The sequence below is a fragment of the Arvicola amphibius genome, chromosome 6 (genome assembly GCF_903992535.2).
Source record: "Arvicola amphibius chromosome 6, mArvAmp1.2, whole genome shotgun sequence".
NCBI lineage: Eukaryota > Metazoa > Chordata > Mammalia > Rodentia > Cricetidae > Arvicola > Arvicola amphibius.
In genome coordinates, this window is record NC_052052.2 from 83753656 (window position 1) to 83774481 (window position 20826).

General features: G+C 51.4%; 1 protein-coding gene across 3 annotated transcripts in view; it reads right to left on the reverse strand.

Annotated features, from left to right (window-relative positions):
• Positions 1-20826, reverse strand: part of Rgs3 (regulator of G protein signaling 3) — a 120917-nt gene that overhangs the window by 12165 nt on the left and 87926 nt on the right. For all 3 annotated transcript variants that reach the window (XM_038333008.1, XM_038333007.1, XM_038333009.1), the window contains one exon: positions 805-1722. In XM_038333008.1, coding sequence (XP_038188936.1) covers positions 805-1722 — 918 coding nt within the window. The remainder of the gene's footprint in view (positions 1-804; positions 1723-20826) is intronic.

The window sequence follows — 20826 nt, forward strand, 5'->3', positions numbered from 1 at the left end:
ACTATAAACACTGATTAGCCTGTTTATAAACATTTGCACAAGGCAAAGAGCAGAGTTCTTAAGAGTTCTGGTCTTGGAATCAGGTTCTGATTCTGGTTCAGACACTTGTAAGCTATGTGATCTGGGTCAAGTTATAGAACCTCTCTGGGACTCAGATTTTTCATCTGTGAAATGGGCACAAAATACTTTAGTGCACAGAGCTATTGAGCAGATTAATGTATTGGTGTGAATTGCTTAGAATAAACATGGGCCATCTATGTTGTTAGCTAATAAATCTAGTCTGGCTAGGCCTGTACCAGATCAAAATCAAAATATTTCTTTGGAGGTGGGGGTGGCGGGGTATGTGTGGAGGTTAGGCGATAACCCTGGGCATCGGTCCTTGCCAGGGTCTTTTTCATTGTTTGCTGCTGGTACCAGTCTAGATGACCTGTGAGTGTCCAGGGATCCTCTCGGCCACTTCCCATCATGCCTTAGGAGCACTGGGATTGCAGAGGTGCATTACCTTATCTAGCTTAATATGGGTTCTGTGGAACCAATTAAGAGTTTCACCTACAGCCATCTTCTGAGCCCTGCAATACTTTATTTTTCCAGATACTATCTCGGACCTTTAAATCCAAATGCACAATGCTCTGGGCCAAACCACACCTTCTCAGTCTTCAGTGGGGACCACCGGACTACGGATCTGGGAAACAGAACATCTGAACATATGGCTTCTCCTTTTTGGTACCTTGAGGCCTTCCCACAGCTGCCGGAATAGCCCTCCCCATCCCCATCGCCTGCCCTCCTCCCAGCTCCTCTTCTTACCTTCCTGTGCCCAGTGAAGAACAGGGAGAGGTGGTGCATGGAGCCTCCATTACGACCCAGTTCTTTTTTGAGGGTGCGGGGTGAAGGGATGGCCCAGGTGGAGGTGGTGCCCTCACCGTCAGAGCAGTGTAAGGTGGTGTCAGAGGAGAAGCAGGGCCCACGGGTCTCCTGCAGCAGGCTGCCCTCGCTGTGCGTCCGGCGCCGCAGCGAGTTCTGCACACGCAATGAGAGGCCGCCCTCAGCACCTTGGCCAGTCTCAATCAGGCTGCTGCGTTTGGCCTCGCCAAGGTCCCCATAGTTGTCATCGCTGGTGTCCTCTTCCTCGTCTTCCTCCACTTCTTCTGCCTCCTCATCCTCACCAGAGCTGCCCCCATGGGCCCCATCCTGTCGGCTGTAGGCACTATCCAGCCGGACCTCGGGGATCACAAAGTTAGGCCTGGAGGCTGAGGATACAGCTGCAGTGGTTGCTGGTTGCTCCCCGGAGCTGGTGGTCTGTTCATCAAGGACCTTCTCTGGCGGGGAGCCCTGGCTGTGAGGAGACCCCTGAGATGGTGGAAAGTTCTGGACTGAAGCAGAGGGTTCTAGGATGACAGGCAGCTCTTGGCAGAGCAGAGGGTCCTGGCAAGATGGGAGTTCTGTGGTTGGAGGAGATCCCTGGCATGGTGGGAAGTCCTTGCTTTCTGAGGTTTCTGAGTTTTGAGGGGGTTCTTGGCAGGTAGCTGTGTCTTTACTGGGTGGTGACTCTGGGCCAGGAGCTGCTTCTTGCCCTGTAGAAGGGTCCTTGCTGGGTGGGAGGTCTTGCCCCACAGGAAGCTCCTGGCTGGGAGGGACGTCTTTGGTGGGTGTAGGCTCCTCGGCACCTAGCCCCTTCCCCTCGTCCAGGGGCATCTCCTTCTCATCTGCCTCTGTCTCAAACATCTGCAGCACAGAAAGAAGAAGACAGGGGCTCAGAGGAGGGGCTCAGAGGAGGGGGCTCAGAGGAGGGGGCTCAGAGATGCCAGAGTCTATGTCTGAGCCAGTACCACAGAGGCTGATGGTACCAATACCAGAACCCCACAGTCAGTCTGAGAGTCAGACAGAAGCCCAAGACTCCCAGGACTGGGCTGTAGGATCTTCTGCCTAGTTTGCTCTGTGTACAGCGTACTGGCTACCCGGGTGGGAGTCACACCAGCCCAGACTCTCTCTCTTCTGCATGGGAAGCATCACTGTCCTTATTTGCCTCTGTGTGTAAAGGGGACAGCAGACAGTCTCTGCCACCATGAAGCAGAACCAAACCCAAGCCTCTCAGCATGGGGAACAATCTTGAATCTCACCAGAGGGTCACTACACCAGAAACAACAACTAAAAAACAAGAATCTAAGTGAATCATTCAAACAAGAATTTGCTCTAAATGTTATGTATATATTTGAAACCTGTCAACTAGATGAAAATCAGCTTTCAAATTCTGTCCAACACCTGGAATGATCAGATGCCACAGGCACACAGAACCTCACTGAAGGCTTATCCACCTGATAACCTCAGAAATTTAAAGGGAGGGAGGGAGGGAAGAAGGAACGAAGGAACGGAGGAAGGCAGGAAGGGAGGGAAGGAGGGAGGGAGGGAGGAAGGAAGGAAGGAAGGAAGGAAGGAAGGAAGGAAGAAAGGAAGGAAGGAAGGAAGGAAGGAGAGAGTGGAAAAGACATAAAAGGCATCATTTCCTGCCTCACACACATGGAAGGGGCCCTGTGAACTCTTATAGGCTTCTGACAGTAGGATACATTTGCAAAGAAAGACACTGCCCCCTAATACGACTGTAAGATGTTTCTATCTCAGAGGAAGCAGTGTCCAAAGAACTTAGAGAATGCCATGTCTCACTGTCCCCAGTGCTGCAGGCACACGGCGGGAAGCAGGCCTCAGGCCTGGGTGAGGCCTGGCTGTACTCCAGAGCTTGGAATGCAGCAGCTAGACCTACTTAGAGCCTAGTTTTCATTCTTTAAACAACCACATCTACACAAAACTAATGAAAGAAGAAACAACAACACACACACACACACCCTAGGAAGCTTTAGCACATGGGAATGTATGTTCAGAACACATTGGTACAGAGCCGCAACAGAAGGTACTCCAGCATATGAGTTCTGACCTTTTGCTACAGAGATCATGCAGGCCATCAGATGGACAAGGAATCTAAGCCCCCAGAGCAATGCCCTAACCACTATTGCCCAGCTTCCCAGAGACAAAAAGGCCATGCCTGAAGATGGTAAGCTCAGTGAAGTTTCAGCTAGGCCTCTCTGATTCTGGAGAGCTTCAGCGTGCTGTACACTCAGGACTGGGGTCACACTGACACCAGGGAGCATCAGAGCGGATGTGAAGGTGCACCGTGGCAGGAACCCACACCTAGATGCATGAAAATGACAATGTGCTGCCAGGGAGAGGAAGCGGAAGTCTCACGGGACTATGGGGTGACCTGGCCCGGGTCAGGGAGGACACCCCAAGGCTGTGGTTTCTAGGCTTAAGACAGGCACCAGTGACTCTATGGGGGTTCCTTCCCTGGAGAAACATGGAGCCAGCCAGGAGGTGACCCCCCTCACCCCCCAGGGACCCCTCAGAATCTAAAGCATTAGTCATCCTAAAGTCACATAGCTTTGACCAGAGGCTCTCAACCTGTGGGGCATGACCCCTTTGGGGTCGCAGGGTTTACCTAAGGCCATTGGAAAACACATATTTCCGATACACTTAGGAACGCTGCCCCTCTATTCATCTCCAGGAGGGTCTGCCCACACCCGAAACTGTACTAAAAGACACAGCAGTGGGAAAGTTGAGAACCAGGGGCTCAGTTCACAGAGGGTGGGCCAGGTAGAGCCAGTCACTGGGCTGCCAAGTATCCACTTTTGAAATGGAATGTCCACCACACTTACGTCGCACACTGGAGAGAGCTATAGATTAGGTGCTAGGTGCATGCTGATGGTGGATACTGTGTTAACCATGATCCAGAGGGAAATTCTGAATTCAAAGCATGTCTTCCCTACAAAACTGCAGAAACAACCAAACATCCGGAATCAAGGTTTGTCTTTGTTGGGTACCAAGCCTCCTACTCCAGAATGAAAAAAAAAAAAAAAAAATCCTCAGGCTGAGCTTCAGCCTCTCCAGGCTGTTCCCAAGTAGAAAGAGAGACATCCAGGGATAGACAGGATCTCTGAGGGTCCCTGCCTCAATGACTGACCCAAAGTGACCATGTACAATTTTGAGGCAAGGCTGGGGCCAGCGCCCAAATCTGGCTTTACTCTGCATACATGCTTCTGACTGCAGCATGATCCCAAACCCATCGCCCATCACCAGGCAGGAGCTGCATCAAAAAAAGGAAATTCTCCTGCAACAAGCTCATGGTACCCCCCCCCCCACACACACACACCCATCGCTGCCTCACTTCCGCCATTACCCAACCTCCACCTGCCTCTTACAGTCCTGGAGAGAGGTGAAGGAAGCAGCTGCTGGGTGCCCTCCAGGCCTAGTACAGAATGCCACTAACAGTGGAGTCAGGTGAATTTCCCCTTTCCTGGGGGCCTAAGGGGAGGGCCTGGGCTTGTCCCGCAGTGCCAGTGAGCAGAGAACGCCCTATCCCCTTAGGGGAAGTGCAGCGACAAGTCCTAAACCAGAAATGCAAGTCAGCCGGCCTCTGTCAACTCAGCCCTAGTCTGGGGCCAAACCAAACAAAACCAGGAGGGGAACTGCTGTTGCAGCGGGGTGCCTGTCCCCAGAGGGCCCTACCCTGAGGGATGGGAGGGCTTTCAGGAGCCTGTTGGTTCTGTGCTACACAGTCTAGACCAGGAGACGCACTGACAGAATGGTCTCATGTAAGAGGTGGGGAGCAGAGGCCCCAAGGCAGGACTAAAACTCCTGTCTCCTGTCCAAGGCCTCTCACACACAAGGTGGGGTCTAGAGAGAGAGGGAGCAGGCTGTGAGCGTGCCCAAGGCCCATCCACACAGTCAGTGCTTTGCATACAGGGCCCAGAACTACTCCTTCTGTGCCAAGCTTCCAGGCACGATCTGTGTGTACAGTGACCACCGCGGGCAGGTTGTGGTCTCAGGAGAGCTAGCTGGAGTTACAGCATCTTGAGGGCATACTCTAGAGAAGCTTACAGGAGACCTGAAAAACCCAGAAGTGTTAAATGGCAGGAGGGGATACAAGGAGCAAAAGAGCCGGGTCTCAGGATAAATTGCAGGTGTGGGTTGTCCTGTCACATGTATACATGATACATCCATGCATACATGTGACATGGGCAGAGCAGTGCCGGGAGGGCACGGGGCAGGACACAGGCAGGGGAGGGCAGCAGGGAACAAGGAAGAAATCAAATAAAGGCTGGACGAGGGTGTGCTGAGGGCTCCAGTACAAGGAACTGCACGTAGTTGGGGGACACTCAATTTGGAAGCTGCTGCAGCAGGCTGGGGTGACAAGAATCCAGAGAGTGCACAGGGAGACTTGCCTGGTGTCAGGGCACGAGGTCCCAAGCACCACAGGCTGCTGCTGCCCATTCCCACCCCCACCCCAGAGTGTCCCTCTCCCTTCTGGTCTCTATCCCTCCATCCATCATTGCTTTGGCTAGGCTGGAGCAGGGTTAATTCTGTCTTTGTCTCGCCTGCTAGCAGCCACAGGAAATGAGCCAGGATCTCTAAATGGAGCCATTGCCCAGGGCCTAATCAAATCCTCTCCCAAATGTAATCCAGAGCTTATAGCAGGCTGAGGAAGGGTGGCATCGATAGTGCCCAAAAGCTCCTGCTCATACCAGCTGTGGCTGCTGACCTCAGAACCCCACCAGCGACTAGGTTTCAGGGGTAGCTGTGGGCTGCTGGAGATGATCTGCCCAGTACCACACAACCTCTGACTTTGGAGCCATCCCCGTTGACCCCACAGGTGACCTGGGGTTCTCACGCTGATGATTCATTGCCTCCACCGTGTGCCAGGCATAGCAGATGCCCTCAAAAACCACTTCCTGCTCTGGGAGTGGGGCTGCTGGTGTTTGCCTCTGTCTCAGGGTGGCCCTCACAAGTCAGAAGGGTTCAAAACGAGCTCTGGTTGGAAAGCAAGGAAACTGGGGTCCTCTCCCCCTCATTTGTTAACTGTGGGATCTCTGGCTACCTGTTTTTCTCTGCCATGGTGCAAAGAGGCCACAGAAAGTATTCTTGGAGCCAAGAAGCTCTCCAAAACTTGGGGAGGCCCTCAGAACTCCTGCCAGGCTACAGACTTTTGTGCTGGGTTGTCTCTTCAAGGACTTTGTGTCCATGAGCCTCCAGTTTCTGGGTCTCTGGCTTCATATCGACTTCCACAAACCTTAGACACTTGACCCATACCCAGATCCCTCTATCCAGCCTCAGCCAGCCCTCTAGGACTGGTTTCTAGACACAGAACCTGGAGCCCAGCAGTCCCTTTGCCCTTCACATCATTGTCTTCCAGCCCCCAATTCATTAGCATAGTCAAAGTCTGGGAGGACAATGGCAAGCCCTCACACTGGTAACAGCTTTGGATACTGAACCTGCTTCATTCTTTTTGGTTTAGAGACCCTAGGCTTAGGGTTTCTGCGTCTTTATTTCCTCAGCTATAATAAAGGATTAAGAACAACTTTATCGCTGGGCAGTGGTGGTACACACCTTTAATCCCAACACTCAGGAGGCAGAGGCAAGCTGATCTCTGTGAGTTTGAGGTCAGCCTAGTCTACAAGACCTAGTTCCAGGACAGGCTCCAAAGCTACAGAAAAAAACAAAAGAAGAAGAAGGAGGAGGAGGAGGTGGAGGAGGAGGAGGAAGAAGAGGGAAAAGGAGAAGGAGGAGGAGGAGGAAGAAGAAGAAGGAGGAGGAGGAGGAGGAGGAGGAGGAGGAAGGAGAAGGAGGAGGAGGAAGAGGAGGAGGAGGAAGAAGAGGAGGAGGAGGAGGAGGAGGAAGAGGAAGAAGAAGAAGAAGAAGAAGAAGAAGAAGAAGAAGAAGAAGAAGAAGAAGAAGAACAACAACAACAACAACAACAACAACAACAACAACAACAAGAACTACTTAAATATTAACCATGGTGCTGCTAAGAAAAATGAGCTATCATGTGTCCAGAGTTCAACACTGTGAACTCTGTGAACCCACCTGAGTAGCCAGTAAACGGTAGCCATGACCTCTAACACTGCTTGCCTTGGAACTTGCCTGTAGATTCCCTCTGACTGGTCCACTGAGCCCTGCTCTGCCTGTTCCAGGTCCCTCATCTTAGCCCCACACCTCCGTCATGTACCACCCCGTCGAGAACACCCTCCTCTCCTTAGGCTAGAGTCCACAGGTGGCTTTCACCCACATCCCAAGAGGAACTCACAGCCAAACGCTGTCCCAGGCTCCATGGCTCCAAAGTGCCTTCAGGCTGGAGGGAAGGACAGTCATCAACCATGCTGTCACTCAACAAAGCCCAAGACCAATACCAGCCACAGCCTGCAAACATAAAGAAGAGCTCCGTCCTGTGTGAGGAGGGCTGGGGCACTGGGAGGCCCTTGCTAGTGGCACAAAGGGCAGGGAAGGCTCACTCGGAGGAGGCATGCCACACAGCTTACTGGAGAAGAGTGGTGGTGGGGGGTGCACTGCATGCAGCTCAGGGATGGAGCTGGACAACACTTTCTGGAAATCAGTCAGCTTCATTAGCTTCATATGCCCCTGACTGGATGCATTCTGAGTTCATTCCTCCCCTGGGGCCCCCGTGTGATGCCACCACCAGTGGCACAGAGTCCTGCATGTCATTCTCTTGTCTGGATCTTCCGCCACCACCTCACCCCAAACCTGGGCCCAGGCACCAAATCCTCAGGATGGTCCCTCATCAAACCTCAGGCAACCCTCAAACAAGCTGAACCCAGGGGACAAACAGCAAAGCAAGACATGATATGCTCTCTGCTTAATTCCTCAAACTGCTAGGGGGAAAAGTGCTTATTGATTTTTTTTTTTAAAGAATCTTTCCATTTTTTCCACATCGTTAACCCCATCCAAATTGTGTGGCACTCCCAAAGGTAGTGCAGATTCCTCAGGCCATACTTTGTGCTGTGCTGGAAAAAAAAATTGTCTTTTGGAAGTCTGAACTTAACCACTTCGTTGTTTAGAACTCTCATGTGACTCCCCCAGTGCCTCTCCAAGTCCAAACTCTGTAGCCCTGAAAGACGTTATGAGCCTCCGTCAGATCTCTACCTCCATGACAAGACCAGGTTGTACTTCCCTAGTGGTCAGGACCAGGCCCTGGCTCATTCCTTCTCCCCCATCCTCTGGAGTAACTCAGAAAATGCTTACAAAGCCCAGTCATGTGCCAAGGCTTGTGCCAGGCACTGGAGCCAAACAGCAGAAAAGACATGTCTGCCTTAGAGGTGCCAGGTCTGTGGAGGAGAGACTGGAATGAAGAGCCAGGCCAACCTTGCGCCACCCCAGCCTTGCCCCAGGGGCTGTGGGAGCTGAGGTAGCAAGAACGGCAGGTGAGGCTCATGGAGGAGGAAATGGGGGCAGGCAGAGGATGGGGACTCCAGCACAGACTGCTGGAGAAGGTCCTGATCTTTGCCCCAGGGCTTTGGGTGTGCTTGGGAGTACCAACCTTACTGTGAAAGCAGCACTCGGCTCTTGGGACCATGCCCTACCCTTCTCACCCCTCTTCCCTCAGAGTTTCTTCTACTAATTTGCTTTCTGATCTTGGACAAGTCACTTGGCCTCTGACTCTGTTTATTTTCCGAGTGCGGCCAATGGACCTGACCCCCTAGGGTTGCAGGAAGTGAGCAAGCACAAGCAGAGGTAGGCCATGGAGGTGGGTGAGCAGCAGCGCTCAGTGAACAACTCCCAGTCCCACCGTCATCATTGCTATCCATTTCCACTATTTCTAGGCCCGCCTTCCTTACCCCTCCAGAGCCAAGCAGACAGTTTTCAGAGTAAGGTTCTGTTTCCTACACACACCTAGACCTTGCCCTGCAGAACCACAGTCAGATCTCTAAGTCACGTCCAGGGGTAGCACAGAGTCTCCTCCCATCCCTTTTTCATCCCCTCCCCTGAAAGCACTGCCCACCCCTCTCCCCTGAGGCAGGGCCCTGGTCCTTCCCCCACGTCTCTCCCCCTAGAGACCTGGCACCTTCAGGGCAGAGGTAGATCTTGTTGGTCTTTGGCTCCAGTGCCTAACGCAGGCCTTGGCATGTGCTGGGCTCTGAAGGCATCTGCTGAGCAACTCTGAGGAGTGAGGGTAGGAAGTGAGCCAGGGCTTCAATCCTCATGAGCCAAAGCAGGGCCTGCCTGGACCATAAAGCCAGCACAGGGGAAGCTGGCAAGGGAGCCTAGAGTTACCACCTAGAGCCCTTCAGCCAGGGCATCTGAGGAACAATTAGCCGGGGCTCACAAGAACACACAGGAAGAGGATCTGAGGCAGTAGAGCTATTAGCATGTACTCACATGTACACACACACACACACACACACACACACGCCCTTCAAAGCCTTCTCTTTCTGATATTCCATCATGGTCTTTTCCTGACTGCTTTTGCTTCCTTTCTTCCTCCCTTCCTTCCAAGGATTCCTCCGGCATGCCCATGGGGTAGAAACTGTGCTGGGCAATAGCAAGCAGTGTCACGGGTAGGGCCTGCCCTTGCTCCAAGTGACTGGGCACAGGAGGGCAGGAATCTGAGTCAAGTATGTATGACGTCGGAGTGTGGTTTACAATGCCACATACCTAGAGACCCTCGCAAACCAGCTCCTTCCCATATCCACTGCAAATAAGGCTTTCCTACACCATCCTGTTCTAGGTTCATCAACCGGGAACCAAAAGGCTCTGCCGTGCCAAGAAGACCCAGGGAAGGGCACAAATACAACTGTGGTCCTGAGGCTGGCAACCGAGACTAGGTAGGGAAGCTGGGGTTGACGCCCATCTCCTAGCCATGTGCTAGTGTGCCACGGTGGGGTAGGAGGATGGAGGGCTGGTGCACAGCAGTGTGCAGCACATGGTGGTATCCTCTGCTTACAGGTGGGCACCATGGGCCAAGCCCTCACTACACTTCACTAAGCAGTAACTTAGTGAACTTAGTGAACGGAAGCTAGAAATGATGGGACAGAAGTCATTGTGGTGAAGAAGTGGGACAAACTGGGGTTGGGATCCCATCTCCAGCACCTCTGAGATCATGTGCAGCCTGCTTTAAAGGCGGGGCTGCTTTAAGTGAAGCATAGTGACTCAAACGCCAAGTCCCCACATCCCAGCACATGGGTGCTCAGGGAGCACCTACAAACACCGCATTCATATTCCTAGGCCTATGGGGATCACCATCACAGACACTTCAGCTCACACCCCTGCCTTTAGTTCTGGGACAGAACACTTAACACACTTTGTTCCTTAAAACAGCCTAGGAGTATTACAGCTGCTTAGCTCAAGGCAGGAAACTGAGGCCTGCACTAAAGGCCTCAGAATCACAGGACGGGGCCGGCCTATACCCCTAGCCTTCTCTTGAGTTCAGTCATTTGGGCTCCCTTTGAGACCTTAGCCAAGCCACTCCTCCCCTGGGCATTACTCTTCTAGGATCTGCCCACTCAGAGGGGTAAGATCTTGACCTGATGCATAGCTGGGCCTCAGTGAAGACCAAAAAGGAGGAGAGGCAGATCCATCCTCCGCCTTCAGAGTCTGTGGTGCTGGGGGCCCTGGTGACTAATATTGGAAGTGATGGAAGGCCTGGGATTCACAACTGTACATTAGACTCAGCTGCAGGCCTGCAGCTCAAGGTCACCTTGACAGGCCCTCAGGCGGGCCACTGAGTCCCAACAGATGCACCCTCTCTGGGAGGGGTGATGCTGGGCTGGGTTTGGTTGGGTCTGCTCCAAACCCATCTTCCGGCTATCCAGTCATAGGACTTTTACCCCCTCAGTCTCACACAGACCTGAGCAAATCCTTCTCCTGTTCCTAACCCTCTCACCCCTAGAGACGGCTAAATCTGCTGATGCTCTTGTGTGCTCTCTCTTCCCACATCGCCACTAAGACATCTCCTCTTCCCCAGCTCCACAGCGCCTGCAGCCGCATGCTCTCTCAGGCACTCTGCACCTGCTCTGGAGCTGTCACTCACACCAGAATGCCTCCCCATCATCCTTCCAAAGTGCAGTTCACCTGGCCACAGGTCTGCATCTGGCTCTCTTGATTACTCCTGGGGTGACAATATCCCACAGAGAGGAAGGACTGTCTTTTTGGTAAGTTGAGCATCTCCTCTGGGAAGATGAACTTGGATCTCTGCATCACGCTGTGCAGAAAAATCTGTTCCAGACGGGTTTCGGGTCTAAATATGTAACATAAAATGGTTTAAAACTATCTGCAGGTTTTATGTCTGTAGAATCAGCCAACCACAGGTTGAAAATTTTTAAAAAAGTTTCATCTATAGTAAAAATGTATAGACTTTTATTCTTCATCATTATCTGTAGCAGAATTCCTGCCAGCTTGGCAGGAGAGTTAGAAACTAACCCGGCCTAGCTCCAGAGTTAGCACCCTGCCCTAATCCATACTTGGTTTAGCAGATACCTTTTGTCATCTTTTTGAATCTCGTCTGATAATTTCCCAAGGATGCAAAGCCTATGCAAAACTTGGTTTAAGGGAACCTGGAAAACTGTGGTACCTAATGAATGGAGAATTTGCACTTGGCTGTACTTTTGGAAGCTTCATTCAGGTTGTGTTGAGCATATGGAAATCAACTGGCTTAACTGTAAATATGGAAAAAATAAAAATGTCCTGGGCAAAGGGAAAGGGCTTCAGTCCATCGAGGCTGGACAACCCTCTAGTTGCAAAAGGCTAAGTTCATTCTCCAGGTATCCCTGAGACATCTTTCCACAGACTTGTGTGAACCCACACCCACGCCACGACATCTGAGACAATTATCCTCAAAACAATATTGTATAACAATAACTCTGACAACTAAACCTACTGATGTGTACACAGATGGAGGTAACCGCCGCCACCTAGAATTCATATTGTATTGGGTTTTACTTATTAATATTTTTTGTTATTTTGAATGTGTACGTGTGTGATGTAAGTGTGTGCGTGTGTGTGGACATACATGACTTTGGGTGAGCACTCATGTGTGGGTGTGTGGACAATCAAAGCTGACATTATTATTGTCTCCTCAGTTGTTCCCCCACTTTATTTATCAGGGCAGGGTCTCTTTCTGAACTTGGAGCCCATTTTTTAAAAAAAGCAACAGATTAAACTGTATTAAAATTGAGACCCTCTTTTCTTCAAATATTCCCTGACAAGAATAAGAAGGTAAGCCCCAGACTAGGACACATATTCTCAGTGTGTTTAGCCAATAAGGAACACACATCTAGAATATTTTTTTAAGCTCTCACAAACCTGTGGGGAAAGTGGAAGACATGATCCAATAGGAAAGTGAGGAAAAGGCTTGAACAGGTACTTTGCCAGCGATTATCCAAATGAGCAATTAGCATATGTAAAGACCCACGACCTAATGAGTCATCAAGGAAATGTAAATTAAGAACACAATTAGATATCACCATATCTGATATCAATAGTGTTGCTGAGACAAGGGGTAACAGGTGCTGTCATATATGGCTTGAACATCAGTGCACTGGCACCAAGCAGAGGGGAATTGTGATGGCATCTGCCCAGCTAATTATATACAGCTCTGTGAGTCAGCTATTGTACAGTATAGGTATGTCTAAGAAAGATGGACGAGTTTCAAAAGACATGTTCAAGGAGGCCCTTGCAACACTTTTCATTGCAGCCTGGAATTAAAAATACTCAAAACATTGTTAAATATATAAATATATATGTAAATATATATTTATATAAATACATACATTTATATAAATAGATAAGGGGTAAACTGAGGTACACATCTAGGGAAAGACAGTAAATAGTAATAGAATGAACAAAATAAAACTTGAGACATGTTGCTGAGTCGCCATGAAAGTGCTAGGGAAAGAAGTCCGCATGAAAGAGCATGGACTCAAGGCCTCGTTTATCCAAAGCGCAAGGTAGGAAGCAGTCAGAGACAGACCAGGACCACAGTGACGGAGGGACCACAGTGACGGAGGGCACGCTGGAACATTCCCAGTGTACTGGATGGGATGTTTTCTGTCTGACCAGAATGGTGTGCTCATTTGGTGAAAACTCATTGGCTGTGTTCTCGTCTGCCTTCTCTAGTACACTAGGCTTAGAGTTACAAAGCCATCAACAGTGTCTTCTCTGCTGGAGACAGCAGATCCTTCCCCGTGAGCTCCTTACCTTTACTACACCTCTCTAACACATTTCAACTACCCCTCCAAAAAGCCGCTGCCTGCACCCCCATCACCTTCTGTGTCAGTGCCCCCATCCTAGGCACCTCATCTACATGGCTGTATTTAGCAACAACCACCTGTGAGACAAGACATCCATAGGCAGGATTCCTCCTCATCTCATTCGGTCGGTGAGGTTGACAACTGCCAGAGGAACCACAGGCAGGAGCGATACATACTGTGAAGTGAAGCCACTGCCTTGAAGTCCCTATAAGTCACATGAGACCGCCTCTATAGATAAGGAGCATGTGGCTGGGCTGGAAGGTAGTCTGTACATAGAGGCAAAAATCGTATCCCTGTAGAAATGAGGTGGGGGAACTAGGGTGGGCAGGAATGCATGTGCATGATCAGACAGCCTCACTGCTGTCCAGGTGACACCTGAAGCTTCGCCAGGACATGGACAGCAGATCACCAACACGCCCATCTCACTACTCCTTACCTACCCAGGCTTCCAAGACCCAGAAAGGGTGTTACACAGAGAAATTAACAGGACTGACAGAAAAGGAGAGTAGAATGAGAGAAAAAGAGAGGGGCTTGGTAGAGGGGGAAGAAGAGGGGATTGGTAGAGAGGGGGACAGAAGGAGAGAGGCAAAAATAACAGAACCAAGTTGCTATCTGGACCAACTGGGAACTCTATCAATTACAGTCTCTTCAGGGAAGCATTCGTGTCCAGGCTGGACACCAGTTACAATCCATGGCAGCTTCTACTCTATGGCTCCTTCCCTAACCTCCTCTAGTTTTGTTTCAAGGTTCCAGCCAGATATTCGGCTCTCCGAGGCTCCACCCAGCCTTTTCTCTGTCCCTCTTCATGTCCGCTCACCCTCTGCCACCTATTTCTAGGTTCTGTTATCAGACCAAGGCTAACATGCCAACAAACAACAGGGCAGATGGTGAGTGCTCCTCCCTCTAATCCGGGTAACTCACCACACAGCACAGATGGTGAGTGCTCCTCCCTCTGATCTGTGTAACTCACCACACAGCACAGATGGTGAGTGCTCCTCCCTCTAATCCGGGTAACTCACCACACAGCACAGATGGTGAGTGCTCCTCCCTCTGATCTGTGTAACTCACCACACAGCACAGATGGTGAGTGCTCCTCCCTCTGATCTGTGTAACTCACCACACAGCACAGATGGTGAGTGCTCCTCCCTCCAATCCGGGTAACTCACCACACAGCCCATTTCCCTAAGTTGGAAGCCTGGGTGGCAGCAGCTTGGGCCTTCTTGCCCAGAAGGGAGACACTTGGGCAGTCTGGGGTAGAGGATACACCTGGCAGCTCTCCACACATCCATTCCTCAGTGCCCAGACCTTCTGATTTCCCAAGTGGCTGATGGTGCATTCCCCCTCCACCCCATTCTGCTCACTAGTGGTTCTGTAAAGTGGGAAGGGGTGGGGTGGGGGTAGACAGGCATCAGCTCCCTGGGCCTGTTGTGAGTGGCTCCAACCTCCCTGGACTTAGGGGATGAGCCATAGAAGCCTTGTTTATCCCTGGGAGGAATGATGGTTTTCCCCGAGCAATGACATCTTGGAAACGGACAGGCTCCACAAACAACAACAAACCTCCTAGCCGGGGCCTGGTTGCAGCTTGCATGAGAAGGCTTCTACCCAGAGGCGCCTGAGTAAGGCACAATGAGGTCAGAGGCTGCTTCTAAACTGAGCCTTGTCTTGACCCTGACTCTTGAACCTAGATCTGCAGGGAACCAGAGAATCCAGTGGCGGAAACGTGCCTAGCAATATCTGATCCAGTCCCTGGCTGCTCCAAAAGGGGAACTAAGCTAGAAACATAAGCTAGAAACAGTGAATCCCTAAGGTGCACTGAGCAGGTATGAGACACAGCTGGGTCTCCTGGACTTCCTCTACCACATACATTGATTTTCCAGAGATCAGCAAGCTCAATCAGTAAGCCCAAGGGTCCAAAAGGAGTGTGTCTCTGGGGAGTCTAAAAGAGAGAGAGAGTGCGCGCTCCAATATGAAGCACATATACCCCGAGATACAATGCAATGGGAGCGACATGGACTGAGCAACCAGATCCTGGGTCCCATGTAGCCTCAGGTGAGCGTTTCCTTTCTGTCTCAATTTCTTCTCCATTCAGAAGGTAAACAGACTCCAGCAGCTCCAGAGACTCAGAGACCAAATAGGAAGCAGCATTTAAGCTCCCCAGGGATCTGTCTGGGCATGGGCTTACCCTCTCTAGCCATGCCTCTTCTGAGAGCCAGGCAGACCCCTGGCAGATCTAGCCCAAGCAATGACCATTCCAAAGTGGTCCAAGAAGCTGAGCCCCAAGCCCCTGTAGTCTGTGCAAAGGACAATGCATGACTGTTACAATGGGTATATTCAGGGCTGGACCTTCTACCATCGACGACTGGGCTGCAGTATGGTCACCATCCAGCACAGTAAGACCCCTGAATAGGCTCTTTCTATGGCATTAGGCAGGCTTAAGTAAAAATTCTCCCTGCCTCACTTCCCACCAAACCCAACCTTCAACTCCTTGGCCCTCCATATCTGCACATGTGTAGAGACTAAGGCTCCTCCTAAGAAGCCAGGTCCTTTCCTGGCTGTGTCCACTCTCTTGTCAGTCACAGAGACTGGATGAACAGTCTGAGTTGACCTGGACATCGGAGCATGGCCTTCAGGGGAAACAAAACACCCTAGCTCACCAGAGCATCTCAACACCCTTCTCCAACCACGCCCTGGGAGAAAGCTGGGTTCATGGGTGACTAAGAGATGAATAAAATCCACATAATGCATAAATAGGACACAAGCAGCCACTGGAGATGCTACCACCAGTAGACAGCTGTGTTCACTCCAGGTATGGAAGTTAGGTGAAATTAAGATCTAGAGAGAACAGAAAAGAGGGGCTTTCTTGGCCAATGAAACAGCATGCACGAAAACCGGGAAGGCAGGTACGCAAGCCGAGAAGCACGGTACTTTCATTGATACTAATACCTTTAATCAGGAGCCTAATGGACCATCCTGGCTTAAAGCCCCAGAGAATTCCCGACAGGGTGTCACTGTCTCCATGGCCTCCATCCTCACTATGTTCCTGTTTCTCAGATGCCAGGCTGGGCCCGAGTTGCCCCTACTCTGCAACTTGGCTCCCTAGAGGCTCTCCACCCTGGGCTAAACCATGCCACATGCTAGAGCTGAGGAAGAGGGGAGGTGGCCCTTGGCTGGACACAGAGGACTCCGAAGGCCTGGGTGGAAACTTTGACTCTGGCTGAGATCATGCCAGCATCAGAGGAGCAAGCCGCTGCAGCTCTTGGTGGTGTGCAACCACTCCAGTCACCTGAACAAGGAGCAAAGTGCCCACAGTGTAAGCCAGAGACCGTCTGGATGGGAAATACTTTTCTAGAGTTGCTGAGGGGCCTGGCGGCTAAGTCAGGAGTCTTGAGCAAATAATGCCAGACTCAAGTAGGATCCTGTAGCTCGGGGCTAGGTAATGGCTTCTCATGTGTCCTGTCCTGCCCTCACTGTTCTGGGAGGCAGAGGTCCTCCTTCCTGATTTGGTTCAGTCATAGACCTGCTGCTTGAACTTAGTCAAGTCTTCTCCTCTCTCTGGACTCAGGATCCCATTCTAGCCCAAGACTTGGGGTTCCTTTGGGACAAGAGTAAAGACATGAACCCTCCAAGTTGAGAGCAGATCTAGTCTCTGACTACTCACAGGGGCTAGCTCTGAGAATGACTGGGTCTCAGCTGGAGCCATGGGAGCAGGTGCAGGCTCTTCTCTTGGCAGGATAGGGTGGTGGCTTTGAGCTCATGGGGCACTGCTTGTGATTTCAAAGGCAGATCTCAGAGACTAGCATTAACTCCCCCAAGACAGGCTTAGGAGTCCACCTCTTCCCCACCTGCCATCCCCAGTGATTCTTGGTGTATGGCCAGCAACCCCGACACAATAACCAACCTCCTGCCCCATGCAGTGTCCCAACTGGTCACCAAACATTCCTGGTCTCTCCTAGAAAGAAAAGCTTGCTGGCTAGCTTGGAAACAGAAACAGCACACAGTGGAAGCCTGTTCCCTACCCCTGAGGGGCTACCGCTCCCTGAGACAGATACACACGCACACACACGCACACACACACACACACACACACACACACACACACACACACACACACACACACACACCAGAACAGAATTGAGCCGGTTTGGTTGCAAAATGTCTCTCAATGGCTGCCCTGGGGAAGAAACAATAGAAACCAGGATCGGGGCATCCAGAAGAAGACGACCCTCCCGCTGCCCACCACCACTGCAGATACACATTTGTCATGAAGGCACCTACCCAGCACAGTTCAGCAAGAACCCAGGCGACTCCTAGCTGCAGCTCCTGCCGGCCACCCGCCCAGGTCTCCACCCCGCTCCTCCCGAGGGCGGGCGGGCAGGCAGCCGGCCGGCGAGTCAAGCGGCTGCCTTCCCCAGACAGAGCTCCTTTGTGTCAGTAGGAGCTATTTATGGACTTACCCAAGTTCCCCAGGGGAGCGGTACCTGCTGGGAAAAGCAGGACCAAATGACCAGGTTCCACCTCCCACATGGAGGTAGGTTTTATTTTTTATTTTTTTCAAAATCCTTGCATCACCCATCCCTCCTCTTCCTCCTCCTACTTGTCCTCCTTCTCTTCCTTCTCTTGTAAGCCAGTGCCCTTCCCAAACACATACCCAGTTCAGCTGGCCACTGCCGCTCAGAAGAGAGACTTGACTCTCTTGCTTTCATCAAAGAGAAAAGTCTGTGATTTTCCTAAACCACTTTCCCCCAAGGATGTCTCAAGAGGAGAGTCCTCGGCTAGCCAATCCTTTAGCAGAAAGTGTGCACTAGTTGGAGACTGGCTTGTATTCAACTAAAACTGCCATTCCTGGGTCCCTTGCTATCCATTCCCCAGGTCCCCAGCTGGTCCCCAAAAGTACTACTCTGGAGGGAGGGGTGCCCATCCTTCCTCAGTGGATTTCACCCTGAGACCCACACACATCCTGAGGTCTCCCAGTGCTGGGGCAGGGCAGAGCTAAGGCTGCCCCTCCCTATTGAGACCCAGCCAATCATCAAGTCAGCCCTGTCACACCCCCACCCCCCATGCTGCTCTGTCCCAGGAGATGGCTGCCCTCAGGGTCGGGGAGTGGTGGCCTCAGTCTTTCTCACATCACTGTTCAGCACAGCTGGAAACACATGTTTTTATTGGACAGGTTGTGTACCAAACCCTGAAGAATCTGAGATAGACAGAGAACTTAATATTCCTCCCCACAGCATAATTGCCAAGAAGTGCCCATTACAGCAACCAAGAGAGAGGGGACAGTGTGAACTCAGCAAGAGACAAAGCCCAGGATGGTGAGGTTTCCTTGTGTAAGTCCCTGCCTCTGTCTGAGCCTCGGTTTCCTCATCTGTAGAATGGGGCACCTTCAGAATCTAGAGTGCTCCGAGAGCTGACTCTAGGCCCCCCTTCTGAACACAGACTCTGTGCCCAAGCCCCAAGCTTGGAGCTTTGCCTGTATTAGTTCATTTAATCTCCATCTGCATCGTGAATAGTGGGATCTCTTCCCCTCCTCACATGTGAAGAACTGGAGGGATCAGGGTTGCCCGCTTTTCACCACAGGGCTTCCCCGCTCCTGCAAGCAGCACTTGCGCCCTCCCCCAGCTGGACCCTGCAGCCTGGCTGTGTTCCTATGTGGGTGGTGCGCCCAGAGTAAGGCTCCCAATTGGGCAGAAAGAGCCCCATACTCCTGTCTTCCCAGAACCCCAGAACAGAGCTCAGTATGGTCCCTTGGCCTCTCCCTCATGAAGGTATCTCTGGCTGTGATCCTGCCTGCCCATCTGTGTCTCTCACACTCACAAGCACACATAAGCCCGTGGCTATAAGAGGGTCCTCAGCCGGGTCAATGATGCGAAACACTCCTTGTGGGACTGGTTACTTAAAAACTGTACTCAGTGCTCATCTTATGGGGAATAAAAGGAGCCAAGGCCATTCTTACAGACAGCATGGGTTGGGCTCTGCACTTGCAAAGCTAACATCCAATCTGTTGAGATGGACGGCAGCCATCAGATGAATGAGGCCATAATTAGACATCATACTCTGAGGGGCAACACAGCTCTGCCAACCCAGGGCATTAGGGTTCATTAATGTGCTGAACTGTGGCATGCAGAGGAAGGGCTGGAACCCTGAGGAGCCAGCCAAGACAGACTGGGAAGAATCTAGCATCCAGGGAGCCCAGGGAAGCCACTACCTCTTGCCTCTCCACTGCCCTAACACCAACAGCAAAGTCAATGCCCTCCTCAAAGTACAGCCTACTATAGGACCAGTGCATCAATCACCACAGTCAAGCTGCTTCTTCTGGAGAGCCATCTCTTCCCACTTATAGCAGTGAAAAGAGGCACAGAGATGGTGACTTTGCCAAGGAAACAGAGCAACTGCGTGGCTAGGCTTGGTGCGGGAATTTCTGAGTGTCTCGGGCTCCATCCATGGCAGCCTAGTGCTTATTGGTCTAACATCAATGATGGCACTGCTCCTAGTGGGAGGAATGGGGACAGAGGGAGCAGTGACATTTTGGTGCCCCATGGCTGCTTAGGACCCAGTCCCCTTTGCTAATCCATATTTGTGTAACAGATATTTGTTTGTCATCCTGTGTCAGCACTGCAAGTGGCGTGAGCCCTTCCAAATGATTCATTAAATCCTTAGAGCCTTATCAGATATGATGTCTGATATCTAAATTTCACAGGTGAATAGGCAGAAATTAAGAAGTCCACGGAGGGGGCATGATAGCAGAACAGAGCGACGATCAAGCCCCACTCACTTTCCCACCATGTTCCACAAGCACATTCTCCAAGAATGTGAGAACAGCCACACTCACAAGTATAGTGAGACGCAAGGACAGCTCCTAGAGCTAGAACCAAGACTCAGCAAGGACCCACCTCCCATTTATGAAAGGCGGGGCCTCTAGGCTCCAGACACAGGCTGCCCCCTGCTCCACTTGCTGCCACAGGCTCTGCATACCTTCCCTTCCAGCCCCCAGTTTGTCCCAAGACCCTGTCAAGAGTCATGTGAAGCCGGACAATGGTGGCGCATACCTTTAATCCCAGCACTCGGGAGGCAGAGGTAGGCAGATCTCTGAGTTAAAGGCCAGCCTGGTCTACAAGAGCTAGATCCAGGACAGGCTCTAGAAACTACAGGGAAACCCTGTCTCGAAAAACAAAAAAAAAAAAAAAAAAAAAAAAAGAGCCATGTGAAAATGGAAGCCCTTATCCCTGAAGATTCCACCTGGGGGAACAATAGTTTTGACAATGACATTTGAACATGCTCAATGTGTATGCTGGCCCATTTAGGGGGTTCTGGGCTGTGACTCACTGGGGGCTCGTGATTGAGGGGTCTACTGATTCTCTGCAGAAAGGTTCTCTCTACCATGGGGTCAGTCAAGAAACTTCAGTGTATGGTTTCAGATCCAGCGGAGTCTCTGCTCTATCCCAGAGCCTCCACCAAGGGCCCAAGCATGCATTCTTTGCCTCCGTCCACCCTGTTGTCATGTGACCTCCATACAATGTAATGCTGCTACCCAGAAGAGCAGTGCATGGCTTTGGAAGCAGAGCAGAGGATGTGTGTGACCTGCCATTAGTTAGGGCCCTGGAGGCGAGTACATGGCAGGCCAGCCCCACCTGCAGTATCAGTGCCCACGTGTGTCACACCCACTGCTCAGGACTACAGGGAGCAGGTTGTTTCTGTGCCTACTCCTCCGGAGGGCAGGTGTCAACAGGAAGCTCGTTGTGATATATCT